At 37.1% G+C, this 26,763-nt stretch overlaps 1 protein-coding gene across 5 annotated transcripts in view; it reads right to left on the bottom strand.

Annotated features, from left to right (window-relative positions):
* Positions 1-26,763, bottom strand: part of CEP112 (centrosomal protein 112) — a 288,186-nt gene that overhangs the window by 248,050 nt on the left and 13,373 nt on the right. For all 5 annotated transcript variants that reach the window (XM_065563658.1, XM_065563656.1, XM_065563660.1 and 2 more), the window contains exons 5-8: positions 19,626-19,722; positions 16,746-16,820; positions 497-544; positions 291-368 (exon numbers count right to left, since the gene is read on the bottom strand). In XM_065563658.1, the coding sequence (XP_065419730.1) occupies positions 291-368; positions 497-544; positions 16,746-16,820; positions 19,626-19,722 (298 nt within the window). The remainder of the gene's footprint in view (positions 1-290; positions 369-496; positions 545-16,745; positions 16,821-19,625; positions 19,723-26,763) is intronic.

Below are 26,763 nucleotides of genomic sequence, written 5' to 3'. Positions count from 1 at the left end.
AAGGGCTACCAATGTACAGTTTTTCTTTAAATATTGAGGGTGTAATTTTTTCCTAAATTGTTGTAAAATAAATTATTTGCTTAGCACAAACTCAGTGACCTTGAAGTATATTGTCTTAAGCAAGGTTTCCAGCGTATCCATAGTTACACTGCTATACATATACTGTTTTTATTACATACCCTCTCTTCTTCAAAAGAACAGAGATTGCTGATCAAACCATCACTTATTTCACTAGAAAGAAATTTTTTTTTAGGATATTTAAAGATCCAGATACTTGAGAAGTATCTTACCTCTTTTTCGTGCATGCGAAACAGTGACTGTTCATCCCGAAAAGTGCTAATTTTTCCCAAGCCCATTTTGGGTGTCATCTATTGAATGAGAAAGATCATATTTAAATTTCAAAGCATTACCTCGAGGAGAATCATTCTCAAGTGAAAAATATAAAAGGCAACATGCAGTCTATCTCCATAAATCATCAAGGGAATATAACACCTACCAGAGACAGAGGTATGGGCTTCTCTCGCAAATATCTTGGATTTTCTAGCTGGAAAACAAGACATTATACAACAGCAGCTTACTGATCATGTGACATAGCTTTTCATCATTATTTCTTATAAAATAACTTTTAAAAACTATTGCCAAATTTTACAAAAGTAGATGTAAATGCAAATATACTTTGTTAGCTTCAGTGGAGTTAATCTGGCTTTCCACTGGTTAAGCTGAGAGAAAAATTCAGCGTAGTGTTTTTTCCAAAAAATATAATTGACTACAATATGACTACACAAACAATGATCATACATGGAACTCATTGTAAAAAGAAAAATTCATTAAAAGTACTGTATAATTACAGCAGCCCTTTCAATCACAAACTTTAAGAACTGCATTTGAAACACTGTGCACAAACCACTTCCTCTATCAGACAGCTATATCTCACTTAATTTTCTCTAATTATGAGATTCAAACATCACATCACACAGAATGCATAACATCCAGGAAATGCTTTCAAGAATATAATCTGTCAAATGTGGTATGAAGATTTGAAATGAAAATGTGATTGCAATACACGTCTTACAACATTAAGTCCTTTATTTTTAGAGAAGATTAAACTGATCTATCAGGCATGGCAAATACGAAATATATCAAGAGTGCTTGCCACTTTTTTGAATTTAGAAATGAAAGAGGGAGGCTTAATCTCTCTGTAATTTCAATCTGACACAGTATTCTTCTTTACTGTCCTAAAATATTATGTTGTATTCTTATGTGCTGCTGAAGAGTTGTCATATATCACCCCAGAGGTGGCTATAGTTCAAAGATGTGCAATGTCAGCATATTTTACACACACAGTAACGTTTTTAAACATTCTAGGTTCCATTTGGATGAAAGGTGCTATATACATTCAAGATCATCATTATAGCCAAGCCGATAGTTTAAAAAATTAAAGCCTTTTTCTAAATAACCCATCACTATTTACCTTGCAGGAATTTATTATAGCAGACCAACCAGACCTTCTTTTAAACAAAGTTTCCTGTATTATTTAATGTGCATCACTGTATTTCAGAAAGAAAAATCAAAGTTCAACTTTTTACAATGACCACATCCACTTATTAAAATAATGAGGACATTATTTCCTTGCTATCCATTTTCATCATAAAAACCATGATTATACATTTAAATAAGTGCAGTCAGGGCTTTCCAAAAATATTCCAGCATAATGGAATTGAAGGGACACCATCACCTTAAAAATTACCAATGAAACTACCAATTTATATTGGGTTGACAGCAGATATGAACAGACAAAGGTGAACAAAAGAGACCATCGTATCCTTGGTGTAGGGAAAGGAGATCAAATGAAATCAACGTGGTAGAGAAAGTGAGAGAAAACAAGGGAGAAAGAAAAGGAAAGCAGGAGGAGACTGAAGGATGAGGAGAAATGAAAAATGAGCAAGCACAGAAGTTAAAAAAACAGAAAACTTAATAGAAGGAGCAGGAGAGGGAGAGACAAAAGCTGCAGCTCCAGTGACAAACTTCGAAGCCATAATTCTCTGCTTCTTCATAATGTCTTGTCCCTATCCATAACCTCACCCTGCCAAATCCTCCCCACCAGCTTGGATCTAGGATTGAGCAGAGAGCCCTCCATAGATTCCAAGGGATAAGGCACTCTTGGCCCCATAGCTATTGGGGGGTGGAGGGGCTGAACCTACATACTGTAAGCTTCAGTTAACCCCAAGGAAAGTTATGAGGAAACTAGGAATGCAGGATCAGGCTTCAAGGGTGTAAGTGCTTTTTAAACGTCCCACACTTTTCACATAAATTGTAAACAATTTTTCTTAGCTTTTTAAAGATAAAAGTTGTTAAAGATTTACAACCAATTGACATAATTTATTTGGGCATGAAACACAGTAATTTTCAGCCTTGCTTAATTTCAGCACCACTTTGAATAAGGAAGGTATATGCTAGTTGTTTACAAAAGGGGAGGGGGGGGGAAATGTGGCTCTAATACGTTCTATGGCCTAAATCTTACATTTTCTGATTTTGTAACAGCAGCCAGATGTGCTTTGAAGTTAAATGTTCCCACTTTGTTACTTGTTGTGGATTAAATCCACTTAAAATGATCTGTAAACATTTAATGTCTCAACATTCATTCCTTTCATGCTAGTCTTCTGCAAAACTTCTTGTTCTCAAAATTAGACCACATTAAAGGAGGAATATCACAGTGAAGAGTGCCCCAAAAAGGGGGCGGGGGGGACTTGTATTTGTGAGAAACATGCAAATTTAAAAATAAGAAGTCAGAGGTCCAAGACAAATCAAACCACATATGTATGATGTAGAAGGTTTGCCATGTGTCAAATAGTAAATCACATGACAATTTTTTTGGCTATGAAGCACGTAAAATACATCTTTACTTGACATACAGTTTAACTCTCATTTGCAAATACCCTTAGTACAAACTGACTTTTCAAACATTTTTTTGTAGAAAAGGTTTTGGATTCTTCTGTTCTGCCCATTAGTCAGTCAAACAATTATAAAGGCAACAGAGCACGTTTTGTTTTGTGAAATTTAGTTTGGTCACCTTAAAACACTTGAGCCCCCATAAGCCAAGAGTTTGATGGTGGGAAAGCTAAGGGGGGGGCACCCGTTTAAAAAATACTCAGAACAAAGAGGGGGAAAAACTATGGAAAATATCCCCCTTTTTCAAAATTAGTAGAGCTGTGGGGCAGGGCAGAAAATCAGCACATCAGCAAGAAAGAGCAATTCAGTCAAACTGTCAAATTTCAGCTGGATTTTCCATAACACTTTCAGCTCTATATCCACTAATACCTATAATTTAAAGCAACCGATACATGCTTCAGGAAAAATGTCAACCCACAACACACTTGATTCGAAAAGTTGTTTTCTGTTTGATCAGCTGATAAAGATAATCCACTTTACCTTGTTGTGTGCTATCACACTACAGTCCATAACCTTTAAAAAGATGTTCTGTATTTCACTGGGTATTGAAATTACTTTTTATACTTCTATAAACAAAAGACACGTTAAATCTGGTAAAAACTTTCCATGGCATGTTTCATCCATTTACTAAAATGTGTTTTTACACCTCTTAATATAGCAGTGACCTACTACCTATGGGCCTGAACCAAAGCCGCTCAACATAAAATTTTTTTTTAAAAAGGCTTCCACTCACTAATTCAGGCCCCAATTACCTTATACAAACCAACATTTTTGTTCTAATCTGGACACTGTTGTCAAAAGGTATCAGCTATACTGTGAAACCTTACTCATCCACTTTAAGTCATCTATATGACAAAGCACAGAGAACCATAGCTGCAAATAAACCCCACATAAAACCAGCGGACACTGTTCAATGTTTTTGCTAAATATTTGTATACCAACATGTATATAAATGATTACATATTTATTTTTATTTTTTACTTCCTATGGCAAGATACTGTTGTAAAAAAAAACTGTACATATTTAATTTGGGTTTTGCTCTGGAATTTCTATTTAATACCTCGAATATTACCCCACCCTAGATGGTCATGCAGGACAGTAAAGTGAAGTAAGCACACATGCGTACACACATACTGCATTACCGCAAGCTTATGCATCCAGTAGTCCTCCACTTCCCACTACCTCAGGCAGGTGGGTAGGGAGGGGAAAGACAGGGGAAGCCAGTGGATGGAACCAAGGCTCCGTCCCTGTAATGCATTAGCCAACAGAGTGGAGCTGGCATGGTGGAGGAATGAAACTGCACTAAGGAGACTTCCCGCAAAAGCAAAGAGGAAGCAGGAAAGGAAATGTGATTCTGAGCATCAGCTCCTTCCACAGGGCTTCTCCTGGTTAGGCACAGCTGCACACCATTCCTTATACGAAGTTTAGCATGAGGCTCAATCTAACCCTAAATATATAAAATTATAACCAGGGTCCCTATTCCTTTTAAACAGCAAATATCACAGAAATGGCTACATATCAGGACTCAATCTTCCCGCTCCTCCCCTGCATCATATTTTGTTCTTTGGAAGCCACTTATTAAGGAATACTTTGAAAACTAAAATAATACAGGACTTCTTGCAGTTCAATACTAGAATTGAAAGGCAACTTTTAAGATGTAGGAAAAAAACATTTGAATCAGCAAGCTTGCTGCACATTTCCCTGTAAGCTTCTTCAAAGAGAAAAATATGTTTGGTTTTCAAAACAAGGATGGAAAAACACACATGAAAGAGTTAAGAACACTTACAATTTGGAAATGGTAAACAACTAAACTGAACCTTGACCTGAGTTCTTACTTTAATCTAACAAACCCAGTCAGCCAGCATGTTTGCTACAGAAACAAATGCTGAATAGTTTTAGGAAATTTAAGTATGGACATTCTTATCTAACATTGTGATTTGTAGTGAAGTACACTCTAAGATTGCTGCTGCACTCTTGGAGGAAGGACATTAAAGGACTTGAAAACTGTTTGTCAGCATGAAAGTTGAATTTATTTTTTGAAGGCACACCACCACTTGGAGTTCACTGTGGGAAAGTTTTTACAGTGGTGCTGCCCTCCAACATCACAATATATACAGTAGGTATGTTTACAATAAGCAACAGAGAGAAGCTACAAAAAACAAACAAAAGAAAGGACGTGACTTGTACAGAAATAGTCGAGTTTAACTGGAATAGAGAGACAAGAAGGAAGATCTGAGCCAAGTACCCAAGAAACTTCCGGCATACATTGCACTACTGCTGAAGCCACCCAAGAATTTGCCATAATTTTATCTACTTTAAACCTGTAGGACAGCTATATTCCTTCTGGACAAAGATAGATAGATTTTTGATGCACAGATCTCCTTTGGCAGCCAGTCAATGCTGCCCCTCTACCACAGCCAGAAGGGTCTCTAGAGAAAGAAATACACAGTGCCCTAGCCCCCAAACTCCCAGGACTAAGCGCATTCAGCCCAAATTACTCCTTCTAGAAAAGAGGGTGCAAGTGCAATGGACTTGAACAGAAATTGTGTCCACATTCGGCAGGGCTGATTTTGGTCCACTGTTTCTACAGTCCTGCCCAGATGGAAAGCAAGAGATTATGGATCAGGTTTTACAGAAGAACGATCAGACTAAAGGTCCATCTAGCCCAGTATGCTGTCTTCCGACAGTGGCCAATGCCAGATGCCCGAGGGAAGAAACAGAACCATCAAGTGATCCATCCCCTGTCGCTCATTCCCAACTTCTGGCAGACAGAGGTTAGGGACCACAATCTCTGCCCATCCTGGCTAATAGCCATTGATGGACCTTTAGATTTTCAAAATTGATTTTGAGTCCCAATTTCATACACCTTAAAGGGGCATTATTTTCAGAAAATGCAGAGCTCCCACTTCTGAAAACAAGGACACTTTCAGACATCTCCATTTGGGCACTCAAAACCTGGGACAACCAAAACCACTACTTATTTTTGAAAATCTTGGCCCAGATTTTTGAAAATATGAAGAAATAAAAAATATATTGAAGTAAAGAAATTATTAAACATTAGTCCAGCTATTACAGAATTTAATGGATGGTTCTCCTATCAGAGGACTTCATTTTACTGATCAGACTAGGCACTTTATAATGTGGTTTTACACATGCTGTAAAGCAGCAAGAACATTTCATTTTAGATGGGTTTTCTGAAAGAATCAATGCACTAACATTTCAGCACAAATTTGAAAAGAAAATTATGTTAATCACTTAATTATCATACCTATTGTATTCTATATACATAGTACAATAATTATATTTATAATTATTTCAAATATAAAACAATTAGACTAGTCCACTACTCTAAATGCTGCCCCACCAGGAACACCTGTTTAATTATGAGCTCTATAAGCATTGTAGAGAAACACATTTATCCCCAGGAAGAATGAAAAGCCTCACATCCCTTTCCAGCTAATTACTTTGAGGAACCCAGGAAATAGTCTTGCTGGACTCAAGCAATTTATGTTTAGTTTCTCCAGAAGAAAAAAAATTAAGCAGTGAATCCTAAGTCATTTTTCTATCCCTTTCTTCCACCGTCCAACCTAAGAAAATTTCATGTAAGTCACTGACCAAAGAATTTCTTAGGCAGTCCTTTTTAATTCTTTATTATAAGAGAATCTTACACATGAGAAATTCTTTGGGATGAGACTTAAAATCAAGGTCCTGAGCACTTTTTATTAAAGATCCCATGGCATAGTATGTTTGATAAACGTTGGGAGTTAATCCATTTTTAACTGGATAAATTCCAATGCAAAAAAAATAATCAAAGCATACCTTGCCTCACTAAAATTCTCTTCCAATTTCAATTGGATACAATATTTGTGTGCATTTCCTTTCCTGAACTATTGTGTTGTATTTCCATCACACATCAAAGAGCCACCATAGCATACTTCAGAACTGGCTCCACTCAGTGGTAGATGAAATGCTATCTCAGGGATATGGTGAAGCCTATTTCAGTGTTTACAAATTGCCTTCGGGGCTCTGGATGAAAGAAGTTACAAAAGTATCCATTTGTTAATACTAGTTCAGTTATACTGTATAAATATTATTTCTCCCATTGAGGTTTTATTGTCCATATAGATTCTCTCACACAGGAATTCTTTTCACTCTAGAAAGTTAACCAACAACTTTGCTTACATCAGAGAAAAGCAATAAAAAATTTCCAAAGGTAATATAAACAGTTACATTTAATTTAAAGGAAAAGAAGTTTGCTTCATAAATTATTTTACTCTCAATCGATAAGCAATTTTTCTAAAACAAAACTAAAAACAAGGTCTGATCACTCGCAATGTATATTAAAATTTGTGATAGAATACCTACGGTCTTTAGGCTGCTGTATACTTTAGAATTAAAAAAAATAGTTTTAACAGATTCTAAAATAAATTACAAAAATGACAAAACGAGTTCAAAGTAGCTGCAACATAATTGGAGATTTGAACTCAACTAATCTTACAGAAGGAAAACTTTTTTCCTTCAAAACAGCAATACAGTAGATTTTTTTTTCTGCATGACTAATTCAACTTCAAGGCAGCAAAACTTAATCAAGGACAGTCCCATATCAATTTAGATAAAACTCAATAAAGGCTCAGAAAGAGACTATTATAATGTATTTAAAAGTCATCTTACATTAGTGTTCCATTTATGAAAGGCAAAATTTATCAAGATCAAAAGCCTACTTTTCAAATGTGTCCAAACATGACTAGAATCTAAAGAGCTAAAATAATTTAATGTGTGATAAGGATATTCAAGTATGCTCTAAGACAAATGGGGCAATAGTGTTACTAGCAAGAAGCAACAAAATGGTTACGCTCAGCAATGTGACACTTTTTGACACAATAGATGTTTAAATATTTTTCTTGTAGAGGAAGACATTGTTGATATCATAAAGATACTTTGAAGCTTTCATATCATAATACTTGTTAAGCATTAACCTCTCCATTTGGTTCAGAAATCATAAACACTGACTTCCCTAAACAAAGCATTTCATGATAGTTCTGATAAGAAGCAATATTCTGCAATAAAAATACATAATCACACATTAAAAAATAAAAGTAGAGTCAATCAGGCCCATGAATCAAAAAACATACAAGACAATATTTGGAAGCAGTGTTAAATTTGAGATCTGACCTTATAAATGTACTATTGCAAACACATTCTAAATTCCATATTCTTCCCATATAACTAGACACAACAAATAAAAAGGCAAATCTGCTAAAACTGTACTAACAGTCAAAAACCTAGATAAGAATTCAGACTACCAGATTAGACTTGACTTAGCCAGAAACAAGAAGTTACAAGCACTTAGCAGCTCAGCATCAGGCCTTTTATTGATCCTATTTTTACATATACTCAGAACTTATATGTTGATAAGACAGAGATGAGGATACTTTCCTTATACTGTCAATGATTCCTCCTTGGAAAAATCAGACCTCAGGCCCATTGTGAATGGACTCTCAGAAAACAGCTGCACCAGATAAGGCCATTTTCCTTCTCTGAAGCAATTCTCACACCACAGTGATCCATTTCTTTACAGTCTCAAGATTACTGCAGGATGCGCAACCTGGCGGTACTTTCAAAAAGGGGTAGAATGCAAGTAACTTGGACTGTTAATGGGGAAAGCTGTTAGACATGCCACACCAGCACTTACTTTGTGCTCCATTGCTCCATTCCTGCTTCCTATTCACTTTCCTGTGCAGTCTAAGGTGTTTGTTATGTTCTGCAAAACCATAAATGGTCTGGGTGACAGTTACTTAAGGGATGTGTGTGTGTGTGTGTGTGCGCGCGCGCGCGCTGAAATGGGAATTACTTTCTGGGTCATTCTCTATGTCAGCTCATTAAGTTAAACTCTTTGTGGGAAGCAGCAGGGTGCTTTCTAACACCTCTGAAACCTATTCCTTCAAGTGGTTTGGCAGGGCACAGTATAAGATTTTGCTTGTTGGTGCCTAGATGGCACAAAGATGGCAGCAGTGGAAATAGGAATCTTTTCATTTCAGTCCTCCCAAGAACTGAGCATGTTACTCTGTGGAAAAGAGAACATGCTCAGGATCAGAACTCTGATCTCTCAGTATAATGCCACAAAGCACGCATGCTGGCCCTGGGTAGTAGCATTTATACAAACACAGATGACTGGGAGTTACTCTATTTGTAAATTGACCTGATAAAGGAAGAATAATATTCAAACTTCTCTAAAAGAAATATTGAGCATACGGAAATGCATTTCATAAAGTATTTGGAAGTATTTTTATCAAGGTAATTCAAGGTGAAGGAAGATTTAGAATAGGAAATACACTATGTACACTAAAGCAAAAGTTATTGTTTTTTTGGAAAGCTTCCAGCAGTCTCACTCTTCTTATCAAGCTACAGTTGCAAGCCAAAACATATTGCCACTTCTCGCAAGCCAATGATTTCTTGCTTTCCTCCCACTAGACATTTAAGAATACACACTGGTGTCCATTATGCTTCCTGACTGCCACCTCATGAGAGTGATTTAAATCTGCTTTGGTACTGAAGTGCCATAAAGCACTCTTGACTTGTGGATCTATCTTAAAGAGAGACATTCAGAGAAAGATTATTTCAGAGGTCATATAAATTTAAGCACATCGAATACTGTAATATTTATTTATTTAGGCCCTACTTAAAACCCCATAAGAATGAGAAAAAAGAAAAAGAAAAAGCAGGTCTTTATCCACCTGTAATTTCTCAAATGTTTTACAGAGGAGTATTATGGTTTTGAGTGAAGAAAATGTACACGATCTTTCAAGAGCCAATCGAAGGGAAATGTTAGATTTCACGAATAAACAGAATAAGACTTTGATTGTATATAGAGCCTCATATTCAGGGTATCCTTAAAACATGTAATAAAAGAATGACAGGGTACCAATAGTGCAATGGCTGTGTGGTCACATTCCTCAACTTGTGTGTACGACAGAATAGTTCTTTATTATCTTTATTTTTCTTTAAATAGAAATGGGGTATATTAGCCAATTACATCTTTGGAATCTATTTCATGTACAGAGCCATAAGAGCTCAAAAGAAGGAACCTGCATCATCCAAAAGATGGCATTTCCAGTACCGCAGCATCTTCTGTACTGCCCCACATGCCATGACTGCGAAAGAACAAATATGCTAATCTATTTGTGGAGAGATTAAATATGTTGTCATATATTAGAGTTGGAGAATGAGATTGTCTGGGCTTCATTATGTTGTTGTTGTGTTTTCGTTTGTTTGTTCATTCTTCTTATGCTGCCAGGCCTAATGTTAGAAAGCCTGTACGCAACCATATGAAATAAGAAGTCTTTCAAATATCTTTTCTGAAACATGTATTATAATATGGAGCACTTCTACACACTTTATATTTTAAAAGCATTTTACAAATATCAAATAATCCTCAGAACAGCCCTGAAAGGTAAATGTATTTAATGTAAGTGTAAAGTTGTATATACAATATCTGCCACTATTACTTCCTTTAGATAAGTCCTAGACCAATAATCCTCCATTTTACACTCAGAATTCCCAGAAATTCCCAGGGCTGCCCAGAGGATTCAGGGGGCTTGGGGCAAAGCAATTTTGGGGGCCCCTTCCATAAAAAAAAGTTGCAATACTATAGAATACTATATTCTCATGGGGGCCCCTGTCGGGCCCGGGGTAATTGCCCCACTTGCCCCCCCCCCCCAGGGCAGCCCTGGAAATTCCTTTGCTTTGGTACCAATCTTATTGTGGGTGTTATAACTGAATCGGCATTAAGAGATTAGTTAGCATATCAAATTAAACAAACTTTCAAGGAAACATTCTGTCTTTAGCACTGTAAGATGACCGGTCAGTTAATAAGAATTTCCACCTCCCCACCACAAAGAAAAGATTATTAGATTATATTCCTACAGGTTTATGTGGAGGAAATATTTAGTTTCCTACGCCACGCCTAGAGGTAAAAAAAAAAAAAAAAAAAAGATTAAAACTACATTTTGCCCCTAGTTAATATCAGAAATTATCATTATAACTAGGGCTGTCAAGCAATTAAAAAAATTTATCGCGCAATTAAAAAAATTAATCGCAATTAATCACACTGTTAAACAATAATGGAATACCATTTATTTAAATATTTTTGGATGTTTTCTACATTTTCAAATATATTGATTTCAATTACACCACAGAATACAAAGTGTACAGTGCTCACTTAATAGTTATTTTTTATTATAAGTATTTGCACTGTAAAAACCAAAAGAAATAGTATTTTGCAATTCACCTCATACAAGTACTATAGTGCAATCTCTTTATCCTGAATGTTGAACTTACGAATGTAGAATTATGTACAAAATAAACTGCATTCAAAAATAAAAAATGTAAAATTTTAGAGCCTGCAAGTCCACTCAGTCCTACTTCTTGTTCAGCCAATAGTTAAAACAAACAAGTTTGTTCACATTTGCAGGAGATAATGCTGCCCACTTCTTGTTTACAACGTCACCTGAAAGTGAGAACAGGCATTCTCATGGCACTGTCATAACCGGCGTCACAAGGTACTTATGTGCCAAATGTGCTAAAGATTCATATGTTCCTTCATGCTTCAACCACCATTCCAGGGCACATGCATCCATGCTGATGATGGGTTCTACTCGATAACAATCCAAAGCAGTGTGGACCAACGCATGTTGATTTTCATTATCTGAGTCAGATGTCACTAGCAGAAGGTTGATTTTCTTCTTTGGTGGTTCAGGTTCTGAAGTTTCCGCATCTGAGTGTTGCTCTTTTAAGATTTCTGAAAGCATGCTCCACACCCCATCCCAATCAGATTTTGGAAGGCACCTGAGATTCTTAAATCTTGGGTCGAGTGCTGTAGCTATCTGTAGAAACCTCACATTGGTACCTTCTTTGCGTTTTGTCAAATCTGCAGTGAAAGTGTTCCTAAAATGAATACATGTCCTGGGTCTTCATCCGAGACGGCTACAACATGAAATATATGGCAGAATGCAGGTAAAAGAGAGCAGGGGGACAAGCAATTCTCCCCCCAGGGAGTTCAGTCACAAATTTAATTAACGCATTATTTTTAACGAGTCTCATCAGCATGGAAACATGTCCTCTAGAATGGTGGCCGGAGAAAAAAAGGGCCAAATGAATGTTTAGCATATCTGGCACGTAAATACCTTGCAATGCCGGCTACAAAAGTAGGAGCATTGCCAGCAGATCGAGGGAAGTGATTATTCCCCTCTATTCAGCACTGGTGAGGCCACATCTGGAGTATTGCGTCCAGTTTTGGGCTCCCCACTACAGAAAGGATGTGGACAAATTGGAGAGTCCAGCGGAGGGCAACGAAAATGATTAGGGGGCTGGGACACATGACTTACGAGGAGAGGCTGAGGGAACTGGACATATTTAGTCTGCAGAAGAGAAGAGAGAGGGGCGATTTGATAGCAGCCTTCAATTACCTGAAGGGGGGTTCCAAAGAGGATGGAGCTAGGCTGTTCTCAGTGGTGGCAGATGACAGAACAAAGAGCAATGGTCTCAAGTTGCAGTGGAGGAGGTCTAGGTTGGATATTAGGAAAAACTATTTCACTAGGAGGGTGGTAAAGAACTAGAACGGGTTACCTAGGGAGGTGGTGGAATCTCCATCCTCGGAGGTTTTTAAGGCCCAGCTGGCATGATTTAGTTGGGGTTGGTCCTGCTTTGAGTCGGGGGTTGGACTAGATGATCTCCTGAGGTCTCTTCCAACCCTAATCTTCTATGATTCTATGAGCTCTCAGCCTCTCCTTGGTCAGCCAGGAGCTGATTGGCCCCCACTTTAAACCCTTTCCCGGTCTTTTGAGGCTTCTTTCCCCCTCTAGCTGTTCTCAAGTTGCAGTGGGGGCGGTCTAGGTTGGATATTAGGAAAAACTATTTCATTAGGAGGGTGGTGGAGCCCTGGAATGGGTTACCTAGGGAGGTGGTGGAATCTCCATCTTTAGAGGTTTTAAAGGGCCGACTTGACACAGCCGTGCCTGGGATGATTTAGTTCGGGTTGGTGCTGCTTTGAGCAGGGGATTGGCCTAGATGACCTCCTGAGGTCTCTTCCAATCCTAATCTTCTATGATCCTAAGAGAGCAGCATTATCTCCTTGTAGGCTCTGAGGTTTTACATTGTTTTGGTTTTCTACACTTTTTGATGTCAATTACAACACAGAATACAATTTATATGAAAATGTAGAAAAACATCCAAAATATTTAGTAAATTCTATTATTTGTTATTGATATTCTATTGTTTAACAGTGCGATTAAAATTGGGATTAGTCGCGATTAATTTTTTTTAGTTAATCACATGAGCTAACTGCAATTGACAGCCCTAAATTATAACTTGTTAAACATCCAGAGACTGAAGTTCCCCAACTATTCAAATACTTAACACGTTTAAAAAACGTGCACATTTTTGTAATCTAATCTATCTAGATATTCATACAATGCACTTCTCAATAGTCTGCAAATGCCTGTTAAATTCTTGTTATTGTCCCCTGCAAGGAATTTCTTGTATAGCATTGACTACTACTGAAAAGCTGTTTGGAAGTTTAGTATTCAGGTAATTTCACGGTACGTAATTTAGAATCTTTAAAAATTTGTTTTTCAGAGAAGTCTTAAAATGGTAGAAATTGATCTTTTATCGCTGTATAAAAGTTGAGTTGCTCTCAGGGCCAAGGTGGTGCATCTAGGACCCTTTCGTTCATCTCCCCTTTAGATTTGGAACAAGCAGGCAGAGAGCTAGTGAACTGGCTCAAGGTCAAGCTTTTCCTCTTCTGGGAAGAAGAAAAGCAAGTGTGCAATTTACATTTAGAATGTCAACAGGCACCAAAGCATGAGAGATAATACTGTGAAAAAGAAGCAAAAAAACAGAAGTTCTCTGTTATCGCTTACATTTTTACTGAAGAAAACCATACACCATGAATGCAAAACACTGGCCAAGATTTCTAAATACGGTTATGTCCATCCATGTTGGACACAGCATAAGAAAAATAAGCAGCATTCGGACATTTGACCAAATGGAAGATAACGTTTTTCTAGTCTATCTTAACCCAAATAAACAACATTTTAAACAAAGTGTTCAGGTTGAAAGTGTGTTTCAGCTGAACCCAGCTAACATTCCTACCTCCATGCCCTCCACCTCTACCAAAAAGTTACAGATTTACATCAAGAAAAAAAAAGGTTAAATGAACACTCAGTACCTCGATGCAATATAATCCTTCAATGCTTACTTTCACCACATCATATTATTACAGCCTTTCAACCTTAACGTTTCCTGTTTCGTAATGGAAATGTGTGAGGTAGACTATTGAGTATATCGTTTCTTAACTACGCAGGAAAGATTTTCAAATGAATATACTCTCAGAATATATTAATTTTTCAGAGATCTGTAAGTTTGCTCATTGCATGATTTTGTTGGTGGAGTAGACGAACATTTTTATGAATAACTGATCTGTTCAGTGATACGATGGGTTATATCGTGCAGCAGATTTACATAACTGTGTAGGCCAAGATTTTCAAAAGCAATGAGCAATTTGGAGTATCTCAATTTTTCAATGCCCAGTAGGAGATACCTTAAAGAGGCCTGTTTTTCAGAGGGTGGTGCTTGGTACTTTATGAAAATCAGGCCCCTTTAAGGTGTCAAGTTGGGCAGCCAAGAACAGATACCAAAAATCACTAGTCACTTCTGAACATCTTGGCCATCATTTTTTTACATGAGTAATGATCTGATGCTATAGTAATATTGGAAATGGATCTTTTAATAGGAAGCATATTGCCTGTGCCTCTGCCAGTCACTTGCAGTTCAGTGTTCGCTTTCCCCTGTTCCCCTTTCATGCCCCTTTTCTATTCCCTAGCCCTCCGTGCTCTTCTTCATCCATCTCCATAGATCCAACAGTCTCCCACTCCCTCCCATCCACTCCCTCCTCCATCACTTACCCAGTAATTCCCACACCTCTTGCTCAGCCTAGGCTGCTGTAGCAAAGCCTGGAGTTAATGAAAGGTCCATTTTATATGAGCAACTTTTGAATTTTTATGCTTTTTTTAAATATTGCACTGTACACACCCAAACAGCTCTTATATCTTCATTGTTCCTGAAATAATCCCAAACTCCTCAAAAAAAAGAAAATAATTTAGAATTGCAAATGGCACCTCAGCAAGGTCAAACACATTTATAGCAATTTTGAAGATACAAGTCAAAAAAATATTAGAAAACTTTTTGAAAACTGAATGACAGAAAAATTCTTTGAACATTGTAACTGTAACATTCCTTTCCCAATTTCTTCCAAACTCTCTAGAAAACTCTATTCTGGGATGAGATACAACATAGGAAATTTCAGGGGGATTGACTTCTTTTTGGTAAAGTCATGGGTTTATATGAAGAAGCTTCAGTATTAAGTGTGGAGTGTCCACCACTACTCCAGAACACTGAACCCAATCCTCAAATCCTTACTCAGACAAAACCTATACACTAATTATACTTCTGTACAATAAGTATCCAAACAATCTTGTGCGAATCTGGCTCCACAGAAATAAATACAAAGTGGAAAAACTGATGAAAAAAGAAAAGGGCGAGGGGAAAAAAAATCTATTCAAGTGGATGAAAACTGGATGATTCTAGATCCACTAGACTAGATCCATAATCCTAATAAAATTGGTGAAGGATTAGACAAAATATCATGAGAGAATATTGCTATAAAGAGTAGGGACTTTATAAAATCCCTGCTGTTCAGGTTCCATACTGATGAGTGATGAGATAGTGAGGAGTGTAACTGAAGGAATGAAGAGAGAAAAATCTCAATATGGTAGCTATCTTAAATCAAAGTAGAATCTAAACTTGTTCAAGTCTAGAAAACTTGAATTAATTGCTAAAGATCAACAGAAAAAGATCAAACCTGATGTGCTAAATCTGTATGCACATACAAATGTATGAAAAAATACAGAATACTTTAAATACAATATTGAATTGATTTTAACAAACAACTACTTTCGTCCTATTTATAAGAAATACATTAATTGTCTAACTGTATTTGCCTCATGTAGATTGTAATGCCAAAAACACACAGCACATTAAAATACTATTAAAAATATGTCTGTGTCCTAAGGAGAGATGACAGACTGAAAATATACTGGCTGGAATATTTTAAAATGTTAATGTCCTATCTAAATGTTTTAAGCCCAATTAAAGTCCTCCTAATGATAAAAGTGGAAATAAAGCACAGAGAGCCCTATCATCCATTACTGCCAACATCCAATAAATATATATGCTGAGGTTGTCTGTGGAACTTGGTGGAGGGAGAACTCCATCCGATCTCATTTTCGGAATGAAGTATTCTCTTTCAGATTTAATTTATGTGATGAAAGATGACTTATCTCACAAGCTAAAGTAAAGTCTGTCAACATTCAACGTTGTAACAAAGTACAGTATTTACAAATATGTTAGGAAGCCACGACTGTACAGGAATATCGGCCTCAATACTGCAGGCTGCTTCACAAGGGATTTATGCAAATCACTGGATTTACACCCAAGGTAGAGGTGTTGAGCCTATGCCAGCATCCCTTAAAAAATAATGATATAGAGAGAGGTGTTTTTTAACAGTTTCCTCTCAAAATGACATTTATTCATGATTTATCTTTCAAAGTGTCATGATTGCTTCCAACTTGTTTCCATCTCTAAAAGGAATGGCCAAGTTATTGTTTACTATTTCAGAAACAGACTAAATTACCAGACAGCTTTCATTTAAAGCCAATAAATAAATACACTGTTTATTTTACCCCAAGATTCCAACTATTGAGACGAACTTCAAGATCACTGTCGTCCAAAGAAATGGTTTTTTTGTGTTGATCTCCCTGGAATATGAAAATGGAGATATTAGAAGAGCAGACCGATATAGAATTTAAAGAAACTTTTAGTTGAACCATACTGCCCTCAAAGGAAAAAAAAATACGGTGCCATATCAAAAGAAAGAAGAGTTTTGGTCCCCCTTGAAAACTCACTTTTCCCCCGAGAAACCATCAGTCTGGAATTGGGCTGCTGCTCCTCTTGGCTTCAATTCAGGTAGCTCCACCACCTACCTGTTGCTAGATAATTTGTGCCTAATGCTGCTCCCTTTCCATAGCCTCAAAATGTAACAAAGCAACAAATATAACTGCATTATAAAAGCGGAAAGAACATGCCCTCCCCTCCCCGCACATACCCCTCCTCCCGCCAAGCAGGTTTCCAGAGTGGTGACTAAAGCTGACTGGGAATTTTTCAATAAAACATTTTTCTGTCAAATTAGCATTTTCTGTCAAAACTTAAACTTTTCATGGAAACATATCCATTTTCACTAAACTTTTCTTGGGATGGTTTCTCAGAATGGAATTTCTAATCAACATCAGAGATAGAAAAACCCACCCCAGAATAGCTAGTGGTGAGGGGACACACCTGAGACATGCAGGTTCAAGTCCCTGCTCTGTCTGATTCAGAGCAATGACTTAAACCTGAATCTTCCACATCTCAGGTGAATGCCCCAGCTATTACGATATTCCTATGCTGGGGTGTGTGAGTTTCTCTCACACTTTTCATGAAAAATTTCAAAAGGTCTCAGTTTCGTTCCATGGTGGAAGGGAAACAAAATTTTAGAACCTCAATATTTTTCATGGAACATAATTTTTTTCCCTGTCTGTGGTAACCTCCTTCACAGGGAGTGAATTTATAAGATGAGACCAAAATCCGCCTTTCTGCAAGGAACTGATGTATGCCTAGCAATACCCCAAAACAGAGCTGGGTGGGACTACCTGTGATGGGGAACAAGCACATTGACCAGCCACAAAATAGAGGAAGGCTGAAGATAGTGAACTGGAGTATAGAAGGGAGTGGTGATACTGGGCAGAACAGCCACCACCAGAGCCAAGAGGAGCAGCAGACCAGCTCCAGACCAGAAAAGCAGTTTCCAACACTGAGCAGTGACTGGTGATTGCTTTAGGCTACAAGTGTCTTTCACAATGGGTTTCACTGTAGCATAACAGTAACTAATTATTTTATTTAATGCATTAAAAAGACTTAGAAAAAAATATTCCAGACATTTCTATTTCAGTTCTATAATAGAAGTTTAATTGTAGTAAACTACAGTAGTTAAAAAAACAATGCACGGAAGCATGAATTATTTTGTCTCATTAGGTTTTTTTAACTAGAAGTTTTTAAGATCGCATGCAAGCTTCTCTTTGTTCGAAAATGTGTTCTCATTCAGACACCATAACCATGTAGAGAACTGAGCTTTTAGTTCAAGGAATGAGCGCACAATTGAGGGAGTTCATTACTTCTTAAGTAAACTCCCTAATTCCTCTACCTGGGACTCAATTATGCCAGAACATCTGCACATCATAGACTATACCATGCTATTTGTTCCAGGCAGCCAAAACAGCCAAACTGTTTAGCAAAGCTAAAAAGAATTATTTTATTTATAGGCTTTTCTATGGCACTCGTCACAGTGGTATCTGAAGGCTTGGCTACACGGAGCTTTAGTCACACAAGGGAGGTGTAAATTCAGTCTGCACTAGCATGTTGCACACTAACTGGCCCACATTCTGGTGTGCACTAGAAGTTCCCTATTGCACACTAACATAGTACTGTTTGAAACTGGACTACATTAACACACACTAAAGGAACTGTTAGTGCGCTCCAGCAGGGTCCACAAAGACCAGTTAGTATACAACATGTTAGTGCAGACTAAAATTTACATCACTCTTGTGGAAACTTAAGGCACTGTGTAGACAACCCTGAGATAATGAAGGAAAGCAAAATAAGATGGCGTGACTTGCCAAAAGTCACACAGGAAGCTTGTGGCACAGCTGGGTACAGGATCCAGATCTCCTAAATCCCAGCCCAGAGTCTTCAATGTAAGACCATCCTTTTCTTTTATAAAATAGTGTTTCATATTAAACACTTATTTTGCTTCAAATAAAGCAAATACTGGTCAATAAGACACTTTTTTAAAGTGTCTAGCACCTCTACTAAATTGAAAAACATGTCAATTACATATGGAATATGATACCACCTACAGTCTAGAGATATCACATTTATGAAGGGAAATAGCATATATATTGACAACTGTATACATTTATTAGCAAGAACTTTTGTTTTTAAATTGCTTGCAATTGACATATCATCACCAAATATTTGGGACGATAAAAGATTCTATATAAAGTCTGTTTAGTCTCTCTTGCTAAGCCACAATGCTGGTTGTCTGATACTGGATAAAACAATCAGTCCAAAATTCAGTCCTTCAAAAGGTCAACTATCATTAAATGCAGCCAAAAAAGCCTCAGCAGTTTTCTTTAATCTATGATTGAAAAATACAAGATGGCATCAACAGCAGTTAATTTGCTAAATTGTTTAATGGGAACAATGCAGCTGACCAGCCTTGTTCTGCACTTAATCAGGGTCATCCACCTAGGACAAAGTGCAAGTAACCAATGTAAATTTTTTTTTTGGCAACTGCAGAGCACAGACTTTGGTGAGCTTCAGTCCTTCCCACTGTTGTTTGCTACATTTCTCTGCCCGCACACAGGGATGACTTTTACAATTAGAAATGACAATTTTATGAGGCTACATAAAAATAATTCACTGAAACAAGATCAAATTTATTACAAAAAAGTAAAAAAGTATCTTACAGGCATCTGCATGGCACAGTTGTCCTCATCTGACCGGTGAGGTGGACTCATAGAATGTGACCTTAACGCTAGCTTCCCATTATACTTGTATCTTTCCCTGTCGTCACAAAACAGTAACAACCAGAATATAAAGAATTCACATCTAACAACACAGTGGACAGATATCTTGATCTCAAAATATTTTTAAAGTAATAGATACAGGAGAAAATACTATGTGAGATTATGCAGATTAAAAATAAATTGGTTAACCGAATAAGAGAGGAAATGGTGTTTTTGTAGCATCTACATTGAAGCATTTTAAAAACAGTGGAGAGATTAATAAATTTCTCAAATACTCTTCAAAAATAAATTCACAATATTTAACATACCATGTAATGCTATGTTATTTCAACATGTTTTCTTTGTTTCTCCTTGTTATATAGATAAGAATGTTGGGTGATACGACAATTATTAATTTAGCTGGAATTTTATTCTTTACAATTGTGTACATTTTAATCCATTTATTCCTAAAGAAGATTTGCACTGGCCCAGTACAGTTAGGTTTTATTTTGTGAAATTAAAAGATTGTATTTTCTAAAAATACCCAGATTTTGCTCCAGGGATAGTGTTTTTAACATCAGAAAACCTAAAGTTCGAGGGGGAAAAACTTATTTGGAAGTGAATTGTTGATAATATAGAACATTAGAATTCTAACATCATGCACACAAACTTCAATTGGACTTGTGCTCCTAATGCCCCTAGGTGCTTTTGGAAAATCCCACCCTAAACTGATAATTATATTGTGCATTGTACATTGAAGATACCTATCAAATTCCTGGGTCTCTATATGATAGACAAAGTAATAACTTTGGAACAATTTCCTAAGTTCAAGGGAAAAATAAGAAAAGGCTCCACATAATTAATGATGACTAAAGCATTTATGGCAGTGGAATAATATTCAGAAACAGAAAGGCTATATTATGAAGCAGCTTGTAGTATTGGTGAGATAATTTTCAGTTGATGTCACAAGTAGGGTCACAGTGATATGACAATTATCTTCCGTTCATAGCACATTTCATCAGAAGGATCAAAGGGCTTGATAAAACTATACATAAAAATCATTTCATCCAACATGGAAGGGAAATTACACACCATCCCTTATTCTTCTTTGAAGGTATCATTTGACTGGATCCCTGCTCTTTGGTCTCAGATCTCTTACACCAGACACAGGTTAGAGTTCCGCTAGTTCGTCAAGATTTTTAACTCCTTATGACACTGGCAGTTCAGCTCTACTCAGAGCCCAACAGCTGGTAATTCAAGTGCCCCAAGAACATTGTTTCAGTTCTTTGATGAGCAGGAAGCACACAGTTCCCAAACCCAAATGTTAAATGTGATAGCTGACAAAAGAATATTTATGCTGTTTAGACAATCACTTGGGATGGAGATGGGACACTCTGCTAGTGGGTTTCACAGATATTTGCTGATAGCAAAGGAATGGTGAGACTCAGAAGTCTTGGGTTCTATTCCAGGCTCTGGAAGGGAGTGTGCTCTTGTGGCACAGACTTTTCTACCTGCTATCAGTTACCCCTTTAGCTCACGTGAGAGAGGTCTGCGTGGTGGAGCTAAAGATTCCAACCCTGCAGATTACCCATGTGGGTGTTACTATGATGCCACATGATGGAATTTGTACGTTCAGTTTCCTTTTTCAAAACCTAGGAAATTACATACCAAAAAATTATTTAAAAAGAATATTACTACAGTTGCAAAGTCAAGCACTCAAAAGCTAGGAAATGCCAGCATTAAGGTTGCCTTAACCTAAATATCTGATGAAAAGGCAGGGCTTTGCAGCGGAGTCCAGAGCTGGAGCGCGGAGCAGCTCCAGAGCAGTGGAGCTGCAGGTTTTTGCCTGGAGCCAAAGCACAGCTCCAGAGCCCTGCGAGAAGGGACATAAATGTGAAGACTAAATTCCAACTCTTAAAATCTTACATTTGGTCTGTGTTAAATTACAGCTATGAAACACGGACATCCAAAATATTGATAATAAAGAAATTACAATCCTTTGAATTATGGTGTTATATAAGAAATCTGAAAATATATCATGGATAGACCAAGTAACCAACAAAACAGCTGAAACTCAGCAAATGCTAGTCAGAAATCTTATGAAAAGAAAGATAAAATTTGCCCTGCAAATTGAATCTAAGAGGTTCAGCCGTCAATACATGTTATGGGTACTGGAAGAGAAAGCGGACGACAGAAAAACACTAAACAGAAAAAGATGATCTTGGACAGATGAGATGGTATAAATGGTGGATCAAAAGGATTATTTATCCACAAATTGAGTAGCAGAGGATCATACAGAATGGGCTACCATGGTTACAAACCTCCAGTAATGGAGATGCCACATAAGAGGAAGAAGAGTGTAAACTTAATTCAGCCCCCTGTGTGTGTGCTTTATGATACAGTCTTTAATTACATGATCGCATACTAATTTTTCCACAGGACCCCTGCTTCATTCAGTGTGAATGATGGACCTCCTCTGGAGCTGAATAAGGGCAGTCTTGTCTGTAGTATCCCTACCTGATTTGTTACAGAAGCTCGAAGGTATGCAGTGAATGAGGCAGGGTACTGCAGGACGAGAAAGGGCAGTCTCATGGTAAAGACAGTTGAATGCTGCCCTGGAGAACCAATTTCTATTCTTGCTTCTGCCACAGAGTTCCTACATGATGCCAGTCAAGTCACTTAAGACAAACTTTTCAGACGTGGTCATTAATTGTGTATGCCTCACATACCGGATGCTCAGCTTGACATCCTGCAGTCTGATTGACAAAAGGGCTGAGCACTCACAATTGCAAATAAAGTCAATGGCAGCTACCCTCCGATCATATGAAGTGCTATATAATGCTAAGTACTCTGAAAAATTAGGTCCTAGGTGTCTTTTTACCTTAATATTTCTTAGCCTCAGTTCTCCATCTGTGAAATGGAGATAAATAATACTGCCTCATCTCACAGGGGTCTTGTGAAAACAGATTCATTTCTGTTTATGAAGCACTCAGCTAATATAGTGGAGAATGCCATAGAAAAGTCCACGAGGAAATTAATAATTCTGTGTTCAGAGCACTCATTGAGGCAGAAGTCCTCTGGAAAAAAAATAGCATGTGTTCATTTAATTAAAACTACCACAATGCATATGCACAAGGGGGCTGAATTAAGGTTGAACAGCAGCTTAACTAACATTTGGGAAGTCTTTTGAGACCCTAAAATGAAACTGCTAGTGAAATTCTTCCTGCTCACTCTTCCCCCTCCCCCACGGTTCAGAAGGCCTGTGCAACACTTCTTAAGAGAAGTGGTACATTGGGCCTTTGCATGTCCTTTACACAGTTTTGTCTGATAATTGTATTACTGTTACTCCTGCAAAGAGTAGCATGGCATTTTTAACAAGGTAGTCAGTATCTCTATACTAGAAAAACAGAATACTAAGCAACAGAGGGCCCACTAACAGCAGTCAGACACTAATTCATCACTAACCAAGAAAAGATGCACACCCCATACTTATTCATTACCACCATTTCCTGCAGTACAATATGAAGCAGGAGCCAAAAAAGACAAACAGAACTTTTAAACTACAATCAACATCTCACAATAAACATGGTCCTTTTCTTGAAACTATTACCCATCAAATTGTTCTGCCCCAGACAAGATATTAGGGTAATCAAAATATTTTAATTGTGCCCCTAACATTTGTTAAATCATATTTTTTTCATAACATTTTACCAGGTTGCTAGAATCATAATAGTTAGACTTTAAATGCCTAGTTTTATAATCAGTCGTTTCTTTGCACAAAAAATGTAGTGCTTACACATTTGTTTCTTAATTATGATTCAAGAGTTATAAATACATTTAAAAAAGATTTAATTCTATCATGAAAGATAAAAATGTTCCTGTTTTAGTCATCCAGCAGTATGAAAGTTTAAAAGGTGAAAAACACAGTCAAATTTATTTGAAAATAGAGACTTTAAATCACAGTTACTGTATGAACCTTCTACATAATGGTGACCAAAAACATCATCATTTATGACACTTGCATTATGGAAGTCCTTCATAGAGAGCTGTAGGCAAAATTTCTATCCTGTTTTAATAATGGATTAAAACAACAAAAACCCCTTTGTTTAAAAATTAAACATTATTTAAATATTAAAGATTAGATTTTCTTTTATTTGTTAAATAGATTATGAAAACAAGTTAGAAATGGATGTACTGTCTATTACATAGAGCTCCCATATGGCCCATGTCACAAATGATGTCAGCTTAAAGTAACAATAGCCTCTACTTTTTAAAACGCATATAACCCAACTTCTATAGCTCATGACTTCTTGCCATGGGAATGCCTAGAGTATCAATACAGATCTTGTATGTGGTGCTGAAATAAAAGTTGCTCTTTCAAAGGTTATTATACTAGAAAACCTACAAAACAATGTGCTGCAGTGTTCTTATCACTGCAAGATGAGATACCTGGACTATAGATTGGGAGAAAAAATATATAAACAGGAAACTAGAAAAAAGACACATAGAAAAAACACTCTTCTTTAAAATAGTATGTATATTTCCAGGATAAGGTCTAAATACCACAGGGAGGAATAACCTTTTGATATTGCAGTAGTGCCCAGAGGCTGCAATCAAGATCAGGGCCCCACTGTGCCAGGTAATGTATGAACACAAAGGGAGAAGCAATCCCTACCCCCAAGAGCTTACAATCTTGTTTGATTTCTTACTATCATTGAGGATAAATGAATCCATAAGATGGAACTCTGCTTGCGTGGCTATTTCTAGGCCCTAGCATTAGCACTAGCCACACTGAAGAACTGAGGCAGCTCACAAATAAACACATGGAATATAACATTTAAATTCAAGTGAGGGCCACAGAGCAGGCACATGAGGGGAAAGGAAGAAAAAAGGTGAAAATAGCAAGATCAGTGGAGGAAAAGCTACAAGAGAGCAGGTCAGAAACATAAGCACATACTGACCACTGTAAGATCTAGAAGGCAAAGATAAGAAGTTTGAAATTAATGTTGAGTTTCATGGGGAACCAGTAATTTAAAGGGTGGGAGTGGAAAGTAACATGGTCAAAGCAATAGGCCAGAAATGTTTTGCGAGTTTCATTTCATGTCAGCCTCATTGACTGGACGGGGTAGGGATAGTCCTGAAAAGGACAAGACAGCAGTATTTAAGCAACAAGATGATTAGGGCATTGACAAGAACTTTGTCCACCAGAGAAGAAAGGACAGGGTGTATTTTTAGAACAAACATGTGGAGTAAAAAGTGTCAGAATTGTATTTGTGAAGGAAAGGGAGAGATGAAAGTAAGTCTCATGTTATGGGCTCGAGAATGGCTATAATCTAGATCATAATGGACAATAGAAGTAAAGAAGAGGATCTGGGAGAAAGAATTATAAGCCTGTCTTTGGCCATAAGTTTGAGGTTATAGAGAAGAATCTTTCTATGTACAGTGCAAATCCATTCACATTAAGATAAAAATATATCCCCTTAATCAATGTACCTACTAATAAATAGCCATGTACTATTAAAGTCAAGTCAGACTATTAAAATACCTTACATTCTTTCCCTCCCAGCAAAAAATTCAGCTGTGAGTTATGCCAAGAGATGCTGAGATGAATTAAGTGTTTATGAAGAGAGAGACAATTGTTGGATGTACAGTATAAATTAGTCACTTCTATGAAAATTGAAACACAAACCAACTTTCCATGAGGAAAACAGTCCCAGCTTTCATCTGAGCAGCAGGGAACACTGAAATGTACCAACTGGAGCGTACCTTTCTTCTGGCATCAGTAAATATCAATAAAGTGTGAGGATAAACAATAGTGATTGCAGTGCAGTGAATGGTTTGGATAAACAAAAACTAGGAGGAAAAAGAACAAAAGGAATATAAAAATGCAAAGATTGTCTCCAGTGAGTCATAACATTCCTACCCTTAACAGAATTTTATTCTGCCAGGATTTATTTTATATTGCAAGACAACAAATCTTTATCTGTATGTAAATCTATCCTTTATCTCAATACAGGCTGTTTCTTTTCAGGTTATGTGATGGCTAGATAAAGCTTCAGGTTTAAAAACAAAAACAAAAAAAAACAGATGTCATGTTCAGTCTTACCCACAAAAGATTACTCAAGTATTTTAAAACTGGAAAAGTGTGTTCAGATATACTTAGGCACCTCTTTGTTATTTTTAAGTGGACCTTAAAAAAGAAGCAGCATTGCTCAGTTTTATAAGTAGAAGCTTGAAAAGGGCTCTAAGTGGGACTGTTGCTTAGCCTTAATCAAACCATACAGGACATAAGGGGGAGTCCCTTTGCAGTCTTCCCTGTTCACCTCTGGAAGTAGTAGACAAGGGTGCCAATGCAAGTGGACAGGGAGTGGCCGCAGCCTTGATTCCAACTTCATCACCCCCAGACCCCAGCCAGGACAGTGGGCTGGCATGGAAAGAGGAAGTAATTTTCTACTGATAAAGGAGAGTAGCAAATGATTTCCTACTAGGAACCAGGTGGGAGAAAATGTGGGTTCCTCCTGGAGTGGTGCAACACAACAGGACTGGTTTTAAGGCATAATCTACTAATTCAGTTTGAAAGGTCAGATTTCTATTAAAATCTAACTATACAATACTAGTTTAAATCTACCCTCCCAATTTTTGAAATGAAGACCTCTCTTGTCCCATCAAGTCCAGCATTACCCAATCCCACTCTGGCAGAAAAAAAAAATCTGACAATCTGCATTTATTTTACAAATGTAACAGGTAAGTAGGTTCCTAGGAAAAATAGCCATTTCCATAAGCAAAATAGCATATACACAAACAGTACAAAAATAACAGAGTACAGCAGGCCAACAAGTGCTCTTTTACTCTTGATTTTTAAAAGGGAGGTGGTAATCTTGGGTTATGTTACTCAAACCTGAGTTTTAGTTGCTCTCAAAACCATAATTCATAAACATCTTTCTTTGAAATAAATGGCTTATTTTTAAAATGTCTTCAGAAACTGCTACAGTCTACCTGTAAGAATTAAATTACCAATAGCAGGATAACAGAATATTAATCAAAGCTAAAACATACTGCTTATCCACATAGATCACATTCTCCAGTACAAAGAAAAGTA

The sequence above is a fragment of the Chrysemys picta genome, chromosome 12 (genome assembly GCF_011386835.1).
Source record: "Chrysemys picta bellii isolate R12L10 chromosome 12, ASM1138683v2, whole genome shotgun sequence".
In the NCBI taxonomy this organism is placed as follows: Eukaryota; Metazoa; Chordata; order Testudines; family Emydidae; genus Chrysemys; species Chrysemys picta.
The sequence above is the reverse complement of the archived record's forward strand: the minus strand, read 5'-3'. Positions and strand labels throughout refer to the sequence as shown.